The sequence below is a fragment of the Gekko japonicus genome, unplaced genomic scaffold (genome assembly GCF_001447785.1).
Source record: "Gekko japonicus isolate JY-2015 unplaced genomic scaffold, Gekko_japonicus_V1.1 scaffold1737, whole genome shotgun sequence".
NCBI lineage: Eukaryota > Metazoa > Chordata > Lepidosauria > Squamata > Gekkonidae > Gekko > Gekko japonicus.
The window spans coordinates 300,197-313,750 of record NW_015165295.1 but is presented as its reverse complement, the minus strand read 5'-3'; the positions used below and the strand labels follow the sequence as shown (position 1 = coordinate 313,750).

Below are 13,554 nucleotides of genomic sequence, written 5' to 3'. Positions count from 1 at the left end.
CTCTGTAGGAAATACAGGACTTGGATCTGTTGGAAATATATGTTTATTGCAAGGTCTAATTCAGTCATTATAGGGTTCACCTTGTGTACTATTGTTTAGCCTGACCCGGAAGGAAACCTGGCACAGAGCCAATGGAAAAATAGCTCGGGAAAACTGAAGTCTGTTTTGTAACATTGATTGGTTAATGCAATCAGGTGATTTCCTTCTAAGGGTCAAGAAGAAGAAGAATCTCCATTGATGTGGGACCATGTGGTCTGTCTGTTTGTAGCTGTAAAGATGTGAAGATGCAGTTCTAGGTATCTATTTTATTTTGTAGGTTTCCTGTGTACCCTTTCCCCTTAGAAATAAAGATTTTTAAACAGAAAGAAATGCCTCCTCTCCAGTAAAGCAAAGATCCATTGCAAACCTCTAAGTACATAAGTATTTTTTGCCTATTTTCCCAACAGGATCCCCCACCACTTCATCAGGGGAAGGTAGAGATGTGTGTTCTGATTCAACATCTGAACCAGCATCTGGCACAGGATCCGAGGTGATGGGGGACACCCCTTGCCCAACTGGAGAACTATAACGCTCACGAGACCTTGAGCAAGTAAGGGATTGTTGGCGCTGTGGGGCTGGGCTTCGGCTCCTATGCCCGCTTTAACTGTGACTGGATGATCTGCTGTGGTACCACAGAGGGATGAACCAAGGAGGCCCCTGGCCCCACAATGGAGGGTACCCCAAGCCAGTGTGTCAGATCTCCTGATGCTACATGAGTGGGACCTAGGGGAGCCCTTCAAAGTCAGTGACCCTGATGTCATCTGGTGAGGAACGAGATCTCACAGAGTCAGGTGTGTGCAGTTCACGGCATCAAGACCCTTTGGAGCTCAATCCCGAAGACCTACAACATCGAGAGATGGGACTTTGCCGTCGTGTCAACCTCGATCGTTGAGGAGCGGCCACCGGCAACCGGTTTTGCTGATGGCGGAAGCGCCGTTGCTGTCGAAAGCACGATTGATGCCAACGCTAAAGTGCTGGGTGGCATGGCTGACGGACTGACAGAACTGGAGGCCAAAACTCCTAGTGGAGGCGGTGTTGGGGGCGCACTTTGTCAGGCTGCAGAGCTGCTGGAGTTGCCTTGCCTGCATTAGACTTCATCTTTTTCACAGGAGGCTGGGAAGAAGTGGATGAGCTCTGAGATGTCCCTGCTGAGCGTTGCTTCAGGTGATGGGACTTATCAAGTGCTCACCAAGGCATAGGAGGCATTTTAAATGTTCATCATTAGAAGCCATTTAAGTACCACAGGACTGGCACTTTTTAAACAAGGTCATGGCACCCGTCTGAATAAAACAGCACAGGTTTGTGATTTCTTGTCTTATTTTAACAGTCTGAGGTAACTAGTAGAATAACACTTTGGAACATCCTTTCCCTATGGTGGCAGAAAAAGGACTGAGGGAATAGTGCCTCCCCCTCCCCTCACCACGTGACTGGTGGGGAAAACAAGCTAGGGCTCTCCTCTAAAAGGGGAGGAGCACTCATCTTTCCTTATATATAATTGGGTAGTGGGATGGCACTTTCTGAACATTCCACACGCTCCTAAATCAGTTGGCTCTATGATGTGTTACTCAGAAGCTGTTCCTATCCACTGGCTGCGTTGCCTGAGTCCCGCCTACAGTGTGCTCCATCAGCCATTGGCCCGTCAGCCGCCACTGAAGAGTACTCGTGTGCCATTGGCTGGGAGCTGGGTCTGCTCCTCTTCCACCCGCACTCCAGCCACTGTTCCCTGTCAGAATACGCTCTCTCTGCTAAGGAAGACACTTCGCCTGCTTGGCTCCTCTGTGGGACTAACTTTTCCCTCAGTGGCTGTTGGTAGGACACCAAGCTTGGTTCTGTCAGTAAAAAGACAAAGAAATGAAGCCCTTTCCAGGCCTTTGTGAGGAACTCATTGGGGTTGCAAGCTCCAGGTTGGGAAATTCCTGGTGAGTCCTTTGAGTCCTTCCGCCCCCCCCCCAACGCTGCCCTCCACAGGATTCACCCCCCAAATCTCCAGGTATTCCCCTACTCAGAGCTGGGAACCCTACTTTCCCCTCAGTGCCTGTTGCTAGGCAACCAAGCTTGGTTTTGTCAGTAAAAGGCTCTTTCCATGCCTATTTTGGCCTTTGGGAGAAAACTCATTGGGGCCAGTCCTGACTAGGTTTGACAGCTCCAGCTAGGGAGATTCTGTGTCTAAGGAAACCAGTCTAAGGAAGCCAGAGTCTGGGGAGGGGAGAGGCCTCAGCTGAACAGAATGCTATAGAGGCTACCATCCAAAGCAGTTAATTTTCTCCAGGGGGAGAAAGAGATCTGTTGTCTGGAGTTCAGTTATGATACCTGGCAATCTCCAGGCTCCACTTGGAGGTTGGCTACCCTAGGTGTAGCAGTCAGTGCTTCAGAGCAGAGTCTGCTAGACCCAGGTTCTTGCTGTGGAAACTAACTGGGTGATTTTCAACCAGTCACAGACTTTCAGCCTAACCTACCTCACAGGGTTATTGTGCAAATCAAAAGGGGGGGAGGAGAATGATGTAAGCTGCTTTGGTCCCCATTGCAGAGAAAGACTACTTTTCCTCCTGGGGAACCATTGTTGCCAATCTCCAGGCGAGGAAGCCAAAAATGAGAGATCATGGGAGGAAGTAGAATTCCAAAAATAACATCCATGACAAAAATAACAAAGAGTCAATAAAGATAAGTTGCAAAAACGTTTACTGTACTAATTTCTATATAAAATTTTCTTCTATTATCACTCACACGCGAATAAATACTGCGCAATGAACAATTCATTTCACAATATTTGCTTTCATACTTCTAATATATTTGAAGAAAGTTTTATTGTTGGTCTTTATGTTTTTTGCTATATGCTCCTCATATTCCCCTTTTGCCTGCCTGATCACAGACTTGCATTTTATTTGCCACAGCCTATGTTCCCTTTTACCAACCTCACTGAGACTAGCTTTCCACCACTTAAAGGAATCCTTCTTACCTCTTACAGCTTCCATTAGTTTTAACCATGCATGCCTTTTTCTATACCTATTTGTGCCTTTCCTAACCCGAGGTATATATTTTTTCTGAGCCTCTAGGATTGTAGTTTTAAATAGTCTCCAAGCTTCCCCAATGGTTTTGACCTTTTCTACTTTTCCTTTCAGTTTCTTCCTCACATGTCCCCTCATATTAGAGAAGTTACCCCTTTTAAAGTTAAAAGTGGTTGTGTTGGTCTTTTTGGGCAACTCCCTATGTATACAAATGTTGAATTCAATAACATTATGGTCACTGTTCCCAAGCGGTGTAATCACTTTTACATCTCTCACCAGGTATTGGATGTTACTTAGGACCAAATCCAGGATCGCTGTCCCGTGGTAGGTTCTGTGACCATCTGCTCCACAGCACAGTCACTGAGAGCGTCTAGAAACTCAAATTCTTTTTCCCAACTTGAAGACAACAGTACATAAAAGAGGGAAGTTTGGAACATTATTCTCAGAGTTTCCAGCCATCACCAACTGTGAACCAGTGAGCTTTTTGAAAATCATTGAATGGCGATTTGAACAGAAAACATGTATGGACAGGTGCTCATAACTGACAGAAGGGGTGGGCAGGGTTAGGTCAGATGCTAGGGCTTCAGTGCTCTCCAGCAGCCATCTCTTCCTACCGTCAGTGCTCAGCTTTCCTATGATCTCTAGAAGCAGCATAATATGTGAACAATTATGCACCCACAAAATGTAATTTGCATACATTTTTCTGAACACCACACACAGGTTTATCAAGCATGACATTTAGAGTATTGTATGGCACAGCTCAAACAGGCTTAACTTATGGCATATATATCAAAGTGTTTAAGATGTGTTCTCTTTGTAAAGGTAAAGGTTTCCCTTGCTCAAAAGCCAGTCGAATCCAACTCTAGGGGGCGTTGCTCATCTCTGTTTCCAAGCCGAAGAGTCAGCACTGTCCGAAGACTTCTCTGTGGTCATGTGGCCGGCATGACTAAATGCCGAGGTGCAGAGAACGCTGTTACCTTCCCACCAAAGCAGTACCTATTTATCTACCTGCAATTTCTTGCTTTCAAACCACTAGGTTGGCAGGAGCTGGGGCCAGAGACGGGAGCTCACTCTGTCACGCGGCACTAGGGTCTCAAAGTGCTCAGCTACCAACTTTCCAGTCTGCAGTTCAGTGTCTTAACCTCTGAGCCACTGCGGCAGTGTTCTCTTTGTACACTGAGTCAAAAGCCACAAGACTGCAACTTGTATTAGAGACTGCCAAAGGAACCTCTCCCTCTAGATTGCACGTTTGATCTCCATGCACCATGTCATACCTTTGTAGGAAGGTCTCTTATGATAGCAGGGTTCCTACCAAGGAACCAAAAAAAAAAAAAAGTGATATCACTGTCTGAAGTATGTGACTAAAGGAGAAGGAGAAGAGGCTACATACCCTTCAGCATCCAGAAGGTCCTCCTCATTGCGGTAGCTTAGCACATAGAGAGTAGACATGGACACCACACTGGGAAAGAGGAGGAAAAAATAAGCATCCAGAAATATAGGGTTTCAGCATTTCAGAAAGAAAAGAAGTTCTCTACACACAGCACAATATAAGAGTCTATGAATGAGGCCAGCTGAGCCAGGCCCCTGAAAATTGCCATTATCTACTTAGTTTAGGTATAACAGCTGCAGAGAAAGAATACTGCAGTCTGTGCAATTGCACTAGTCAGAAACAGACTGGCACGTCTGGACAATTTAATGGGAATGAGGGTCAAAGTAGATGAGGTGCTGGGAAAGTCATGACTGGATCTCCCACTTTTTTCCTTTTTAAAGAGTCCATATAGAGGAGGGGTGGGTGTCCCAAATCAGGAAAGCAGCACTGGGGAACAGAGCTATTTAAATTCTCCCTTCCCTGTCTTGCCTTGCTGAGGGAAAGAGACAGATACTTGTAGGGTGCCTGTATGTTTTATCCTGCAGAAAACAGAGATGCATTTACCTGAAATTGTTGTTCATCAATGTCTTCTGTGCAGGCACACATTGGGACTGTGCCTGCACAGGCCAGCCGCCAGACATTTTCTTTTGTAGCTTGAAAACTCCAGAGGGAGCACTCCACCCCTTTCGGAGCTGGCACATGTGCGGGATTCCCGTCCAATGTGTCATGTGCTCCGATGGCAGGTGCCCCTTCCCTCAGTTCCCGCTAAGCCACTGCGAGCTTTGTCATTATTATCTATCTGTTGTCATTATAATCAATATATACATATTTGGCACAATAGCCAGTTGAGAGCTCATGGTGGGGCAGGAAGGACAGATGAGTGTGTGCACAGAAGATGTCAATGAACAACAGTTACAAGTAAGTGCAACTCTGTTTTTATCTTCCGTCTTCTCGTGCCGTGCCACATTGGGACCATTCACAAGCTGCTCATCAGAAGGAGGTGGGGTGAGTCTCTCACTGGAACAGAGCCTACAGAATAGCCTTTCCCACATTCACTTCTCTTCATGCTTGCAGGTCCATGGCATAATGCCTCACAGTCAGACTAGGGCTGGTTTATGGCTTCACTGATCAATGTATTGTATTTTATGGTCTCCATCTGGTTTCTGTTCCTATGCTTATCGATGCCCTCGCTGCCATGCCATTCCTGTGGGGAGGGGGAAGGTGTGAATGTCTGGATGTGTGAATGGGGGAGTAGGCTAGCTGCTTGCTTTGTAACATCCTTTCCCATAACAAGTGTGCCTCAGGGAAAGACTTTCACAGCAGGTCGTCCTTGAAGATAAGACTTTCACATGGCCAGTTGAACTGATGTATCTGTTAGGGCTGGAGTTAGAATAGCCTGCAAAGGGGTGTGTGTGAATGATGATTGAATGGAATGTGGGGTTTGACTATACCTTGAGCTACTTTCACTTTGTGCCTTAGTCTTAGCAAGGATTTTTATCCTTGCAACTTTCCAAATCTCTTTCCAATAAAGCTGTGGTGGCAAACCTATGGCACGCATGCCAGAGGTGGCACTCAGAGCCCTCTCTGTGGGCACGCGTGCCATCGCCCCAACTACCTGGGTGGTCCCCGATTGGGCAGTTTGAATGGAAGGTGGAGCCCCAGGGTGGAGCAGGAGGGTTCAGGATCTGGAATGAGAGACCATAGAGTGGAATGACAGCCCCTGGGGGTAGCAGGAGTGTTCAGGGACTGGAATGAGAGACCATAGAGTGGAATGACAGCCCCTGGGGGTAGCAGGAGTGTTCAGGGACTGGAATGAGAGACCATAGAGTGGAATGACAGCCCCTGGGGGTAGCAGGAGTGTTCAGGGACTGGAATGAGAGACCATAGAGTGGAATGACAGCCCCTGGGGGTAGCAGGAGTGTTCAGGGACTGGAATGAGAGACCATAGAGTGGAATGACAGCCCCTGGGGGTAGCAGGAGTGTTCAGGGACTGGAATGAGAGACCATAGAGTGGAATGACAGCCCCTGGGGGTAGCAGGAGTGTTCAGGGACTGGAATGAGAGACCATAGAGTGGAATGACAGCCCCTGGGGGTAGCAGGAGTGTTCAGGGACTGGAATGAGAGACCATAGAGTGGAATGACAGCCCCTGGGGGTAGCAGGAGTGTTCAGGGACTGGAATGACAGGCCCCAGAGTGGAATGACATCCCCTGGAAGTTTCAGGAGTGGTCTTGGACTGGAATGGAGTAGTAGGTGTGTTCTGGAACTGGAATGGGATATCACTAAGTGAAATGACAGCTCCTGGGAGTATTCTGGGAATGGAATGACAGGCTCCAAGGTGGACTGACGGTCCCTGGAAGTAGCAGGAGGCTTATGGGCCTGGAATGACAGGCCCCAGAGTGGAAGGAGAGACCCTGGGTGTAGAGAAAGTTCTGTGCAACTGGATTTGCAAACTGTAGAGTGAAATACTTTACATTTAAATATTTCTGGAATGTGTGTAGCTATCACCAGATCAGCTCCATCTCATTCCACTCCGTGGTCTCTCATTCCATTCCCATAGTAGTCTATTTGGGCCCAGAGACTCTAATGGAAAATCCATTCCGCGTTTTTATTGCAACTCTACTTTTACTGTAATGTATTTCAAGGGAGCCCATGCAAGTCAATTGTCATTCCTGGCTCCCATTATTTTCAATGGGCCTTCAAGTGTTTCCCATTCTTTCCAATGGGCAATCCTGTCCTTCCTTTTAGTACATCCCCTCGGCAGGACCTCCTTCGCCAGCCCGCCTCCTGGCCTCTTCATGGTGGGACAAGCTTCTGCTGAATAATGGCCTCCACTGAGGATCTAGACTTGATCTTTCCTGCTTACACTGGTTAGATTTAGGAAATGTGGAAATGGAGCTATTGTAATTTCAAGAAAGCTCTATCTGGAAAAATAAATTCTATGACCTGTGTGAAACACTTGAGAAGATAGAAGAATGGCTTTCCTTACTTTGTTTGGATCATCTTATGCTTGTGAGCAGCTGTTTTCAGCTTTGAATTATATCAAATCTTACACCAGAAACAGACTAACAGATGACCTGAGTGCTGCATGTGTTGCTCTCAAACTTACAAAGTATGAGCCAAGGTTAGACAAATTATCAGCATGCATACAACAGCAAAAATCACATTAATTGTTCAAAAGCATGCCAAATGCAAACTTTTACCTTTCAATAAAAAGTTGTTTGTATCATTGAAAGCTCTGTTATTGTGTTTTTCTTTTAAGACAAAAGATGTTAATGTATGAGTTGTTTTTTCTAAACTAAAACCTCAGTGTTCAGGTTAAATTGCAGGGTTGGCACTTTGCGATAAATAAGTGGGTTTTGGGTTGCAGTATGGGCACTCGGTCTCTAAAAGGTTCACCAACACTGCAATAAAGCATTACACAGCATTACAGATGTCCAGGAGGAGGCACTCATCGATGGAATGTGCTTTAAGATCAAGAAGACATGGTTCCCCAGCTACCTTGTAGCAGGATTGAATAGTGGCTACCACCCATCTGGATATGGACTGGGCTGATGCAGCTGTGCCCTTCTGAGGGCCCCAACAGCAAAAAAACAATGCTTTATCTTTACGAAATGGCCTCATTCTTTCTAAATAATATAAGGTCAAGGGTGTGTAAGGCTTTTTCAGCATATGAAACCAGATTTTTTTTGGGGGGGGGATAGGTAGGACAATTTCCTGCGCCAAATGAAACTTAGATGCTGTTTTGGGAAGAAAATCTAAGCTCGGATGTAAAACTACCCATTCAACCCAATGTGCTGCCAGTTCACCAACTCTCCTGGCCAAGGTAATTGCCACTAAAACTACTACTTTTTGAGTGAGCACAGATAAGGAACATGAGGCCAAAGGCTCCAATGGAGGCTTTATAAGGCTAGCCAACACTAATGGTAAGGACCACTGCACAATACAGGGCATAGGGGAGAAAACATTGCAAAGTCCTTTAAAAAAATGTTGTGCTAATTTATGTGCAAAAGCTGTAGTTCCCTGTATGTACTTCTTCATGAAAAGCGGTTATGGCTGCCAGGTGTGTCTTCACTGAGGACACAACTAGACCTCCCTGCATTGGAACAGTAGATGCTCCAATACTGATGCTAGGGGGCAGGTAAAAGGACATTCCCATTTAGCCAAAGCCCAGAATTCAAAATGGATCCATTTCCTGTTATAGGAGTACCTCGTTGAGGGCTTATGGACTTGCAGCAAAATATCCCAGCAAGCCTCCCTGCTTGTTGAAATAATACATCATTGTGGTGTCGCCTGTCTGAATCAGAACCTTTTTGCCTCTGAGACTATCTGAAAAGGGGGTTAGGGCAAATCTCACCGCATGAAGTTCCAAAATATTAATATGTAGAGTTGCATGCCCCAAAGGCCATCTGCCCTCAACTGAGAGACCTTGACAGTGGGCACCCCTGTGATGCATCCGTGGTCAGAGGGACCTGAGGAACCCAGAACCCAAACTGAACCCATGAAAACAAACTTTCTGTGGAACTGGTGGCTAGAGATGTGAAAACATGCATCTTTTAAATCAAGAACTGTGTACCAAACACCTGGGGCAAGAAACGCGATCACAGAAGAAAGTGAAACTATTCTGAACTTTGAAATGCGATCACAGAAGAAAGTGAAACCATTCTGAACTTTGAAATTTTCAAGAACTAATTTAATTTTCTTAAATCTAAAATAGGTCTGCAACTGCCATCCTTCTTATCTACTAAAAAGAACCTGGAATAAAAACCCCTGGAATCAAGCCCTTCGAGGACCTGCTCTACTGCCCCTTTCTTGAAGCGCTCCTCTGACTTAACCCTGAGCCCTGGATAAGGGTTATCTTCCGCAGTCAATGCCAATGACAGGGAGGCTGGGATAGCAACTCTAATCTGTATCCATCTTGAACTATTGATAACACCCAATTATCTGAAGTAACTCGGTGCCAAGTGTCTATAACGTGTGCCAACCTATCTTTAAAGTTAAGAACTGTCGTGGGTCTGGGTCCGGGGGAGGCTCACCCCTCCTCAGAGGAGGAAGAGGCAGGGAACAACTCAGCCTCCTCTACAGACAGCCCAGAGGAAGGACCCTCAACAGTAACCGAGGAGGAGGAAGAGTCCCCAGGGGCTGCACAAGTGGTGCAGCCAGAAGGAGAGGCCATTCCTGAGCTGGGGCCAGTGACCCCCACTGCAGACACCCAAGGCCAGACTCTCTGCCTAGTTCCCCTGAGTGCCCCAGACGTAGGGCACAGCAGAGGCTGACTTTGCAGGAATGAAGAAGAAGTGCCAGGCTGCAGCTCCAGCAATGTCAACGAGAGGAGTCGTAAGCCTCTGCAGACTCAACTCGAAAGGGATGGAGGATCTGTTTAGAACCCCTTGGTGCACCTGCTCCAGCGAGGCAACAACTCTGCAAAATCAGACCTGCTTCTGAGTGTGCAGCAGTCGCTCCTTGCCTTTGGAAACCTGCATTCTTGAAACAACTTCCCAGCTGATCGACCTTTGGCTTTCTCGCTGACGTAGATTCCGGCTTGTGTCTTTGGCTTCTAGCTTATTGCCTTGGTGGCTACCAGCCAAGTCAGCAAAGAACGTTCTCAACTACCAGGACGGATAATCAGAATTTTGTTGATTGTGGGCCCTGATCCCTCTGAGTGTTCTGCTGAAGGGGTCTCAGCCTCAGTGTGCCCTTTCTTTTCAAGAAGGGAGGTGACTGGAATGGGCATTGAAGATACGGGAATGTTGACTGGTGTTGTCTCTGGCCTATATAGAATGGAGTAGCAAAGCCATGCTGCCTCTGGGAAAACCATTGGGTCAGAACCAAAGTAAACACATTCTAGTACACGTATTTTCCCCCTCAACAGAGCTAACAGCAGCTGAGACATCAGTGGATTGTTTCCCAGCATTGGTTTCTTGTTTGGAAAGTTTTATGGCTTCTGCTTGAATAAGTTTTCCTAGGGACTTAGGTTCCTCAGGCAACTTATATAATATTGGGAAAGACTTCCTTAGGGGAATATTTTATATCCTTCCATAATAGTCTGGTAAATCATTATGTGGAAATTAAGTGCAGATGAAGAGTGTCCAAATGATGGCTTTCTCTGTCTGTCAGGGATGAGTGTGTCAAACCTTGCTACACTTCGCTTGCTTTGGTTGCCATTGTTGCTGGGGGGAGGGAATTTCTTTGGGGTGGGATGGTATGAGTGAATGAGAGAGTGAGACCTTTCGCTTTTAGAAGACATAACTTTCCAAGTCAACCTCCTTTCCCTCCTTTTTCTTTCCCAGGGGAAGGTGTCATTGAGAGGCTCTCTGTACCAACTTGGACTGCAAATAACCAAGACGTATATCTTTCACTTGGTTGGGATGGCAATGCTAGGCGTGGTGTGAATGTGACATGTGTTGAGGGAAGGGAAGGGGCTTTTCTTTGGATTATCTATATTAAGCTTGTGCCCGCCAAAAGTCTTCAGTTCTGACACAGTGATGTTCTGGATCCTGTATATACCTCAATAAACTTATCACTGCCAAGAGAGAGTTGTTGAGTATAACTAGACCGGGGTCTGACAGAGTGTTGACCTGGCCATTGGTGTGCCTGCATGTCCTCGGTAATTAATGAAGAAGGCAGAGGGTGGGTGGATAGATACTCACAAGAGTCCTGTTTTACCCTGTACAGATTATCTGTCTTGCAAGGAGTGGCTTGAATGGGGGCTGGTTTTTGCCAAATTGGGACTATGAGGTCAGATAAGCCTCCCAAGATTGGAAATACCATTATACATGGCGTGTCAGAATAGAGACGGCTCAAAATTCTATCTGTTGAGTAGTTGTCTGAAGTAGCTGTGTCGCTGTCAAAGGCCTTTGCCATTCTCATAATCTGCTCCCCATAGTGGTGATAGTCCTCACTGAGAGACACAGGAGTTGGATCACCTACAGTATCATCTGGTGATGGGTTCAATGCACTTTCGGAACTGCAGTGAGACATCACTTCTTCCGGTTCATGGTATGGGGAACCACCTAAACGAAACCATCACTGAATGGTCCTCTATATATCCTCTTGAAGTGGGGTTATGCTCGTCTAATATCTGAGGATAATGTTGGGCCCATCTACTCAGATAGGAAGGTGACATATAGTAATTATGCTGCAGTGGGCCTGCCAGCTGTCAAGACAATAGGGGTCCGGTGGTAGAGGTTGTCCTGCAGGAATGTCAGGGAGATCATTATCTGCCTCAGAGGGGGGGGGGTTCCATAAACAAAACTAAGTAAGGGGACAGAGTACAAGGCGGAACCGGGACAACATCCTGGTTTGGATCCAGACCCTCCGAAGGCAGTACACGTGTCAGTTTAGACATAGGACCTGTCTTATCCTTGTGCTTCGACGTTTTGTGGTTTTTGCAAGAGACTCCGAGTGAGATTGGGCCTTTTTTGACAACTCTGGTGGAGGCAAACGTGATTGACAAGATTCTGACTCTGGGGTGACTGAAGTAGCCCTCTTTGGAGGAAGTGGGGCTGTCCTAGCAGTTGGACCTGCTGGAATTGAGCAAACCAAAGGGGATCGAGAATGCAGTTTGGTAGTCAGAGCCAGAAGTGACGGGCCTGAACATGTCAACCCCAAGCCCGGCATTGTTTTAGCTAGAACCAAGGATGACAAGGCCTTCTCCCATAGCACAGCTTTTAGTTGAGAGGCCCTGTCAGATTGAGCTTTGGGCATGAAGCACTGGCAAACTGAACAAGCCCCAATGTTATGGGCCTCTCCTAAACCCAGGAGGCAGAACTCATGTTCATTACTATGAGTCATCTTTGTTCCACACTTGGAACATTTTTTTAATAGTGTTTTATAAGGGCCCACAAGCACAATCTGGAAAGCCTAGTTGTCAGCTAGCGGCCATTGTATCTGATGTTACCTGCTTCACATGTCTTGTGCTCTTCCCCCCCCGCGACAGCCCTGGTAGAATGAGCCCTGATCGGGCCAGGCAATGGCTGTTTGGCGAGTAGGTAACATAGATGGATTAGACCTACAATCCACTTAGACAGGCACTGAGCTGTGATGCGACTGCCTAGTCGTGCCGAAGCGTACGAGATGAATAGTTGCGGGTCTCGTTGTCAGCTAGCTGCCATTGTATCTGGTGTTACCTGCTTAACACGTCTTGTGCTCTTCCCCCAGCCCCCGGGTTCCTGTAGCTTCATTATGCTTCTCTGTATTTTGCGGAACTGGCCAAGGTCATGCAGCTGGTGGTGGGAGTCAGTGCTTCGCTCGGCTTATTATGGTTATCTACCCTGTGAACTGAACCTATTTTGATGGTACTGAACTGTTACGTTCCCATGGAATGGGCGCGCGTTTACGAGTTCTATTCCCGCCAGCGGGAACTGGCCTCATTGGCCCAACATGGTTCAAATCCCTTTATTATGCTATACCTGTGTATTGGTAGTCATTCCTAACAATGTCCTTGTTCCTGTCTGAACCATCGCTTTGAAATAAACCTTGCTTTGAATCAAACGTGGAGTTATTTCGAATGCCTGGGGATCCAACATTTTGTTAGGAATCCACCTTTCTCTATCATCCCAAATCCGACGGCTGTTATGAGTGGGAAGGAGGAGAAAACACCTATCACGGAGGTAACTCCGGTTACGTCCGCTTCTCTAGTCACAACAGCCACCGAAATGCCGGTGACTACATCGGGACTAACAGGGGCCATTGGGGGAGCGATCCCGCGGGGCGCATATTTCCCATGGCCGCCGCCTACCCCATCGAAGTGGGGACCGGGAGATGCGGAGCAGTGGGACGACTGGTCTCTGTATGACTCAAAAGGGACTAAAGAGACTTTTTCTCACAGAGGCAGCGCTCTCCGCGAAAGCTTGTTTGACAAGGGGATGTACCCGGGAAAGGATACTGGGCATCCGGAGAGGACATCTCGACGGGAAGACGAGATGTGGGCAGCAGAGAGAGAACTTAGAAGGGGGGAAAGAGAAGCAGCTGAATGGCGCTACGACCCCCGAGACGAACGTATAGAAGATCTGGAGAAGTCGGTACAGCAACTCATGCGGACGGTGGGCGACGTTTTCGATGCACTACCACAAATGATGGATATGCGAATTGCCAACTTGGTGGTAACCCATGGATTACAAATGCAACCCCCGATCCCGCAG

General features: G+C 47.1%; 1 protein-coding gene across 1 annotated transcript in view; it reads right to left on the bottom strand.

The window, feature by feature from the left end:
* MYRF (myelin regulatory factor) overlaps positions 1-13,554 on the bottom strand; it is a 188,662-nt gene that overhangs the window by 19,272 nt on the left and 155,836 nt on the right. The window contains exon 19 of the mRNA XM_015410369.1: positions 4,435-4,503. Coding sequence (XP_015265855.1) covers positions 4,435-4,503 — 69 coding nt within the window. The remainder of the gene's footprint in view (positions 1-4,434; positions 4,504-13,554) is intronic.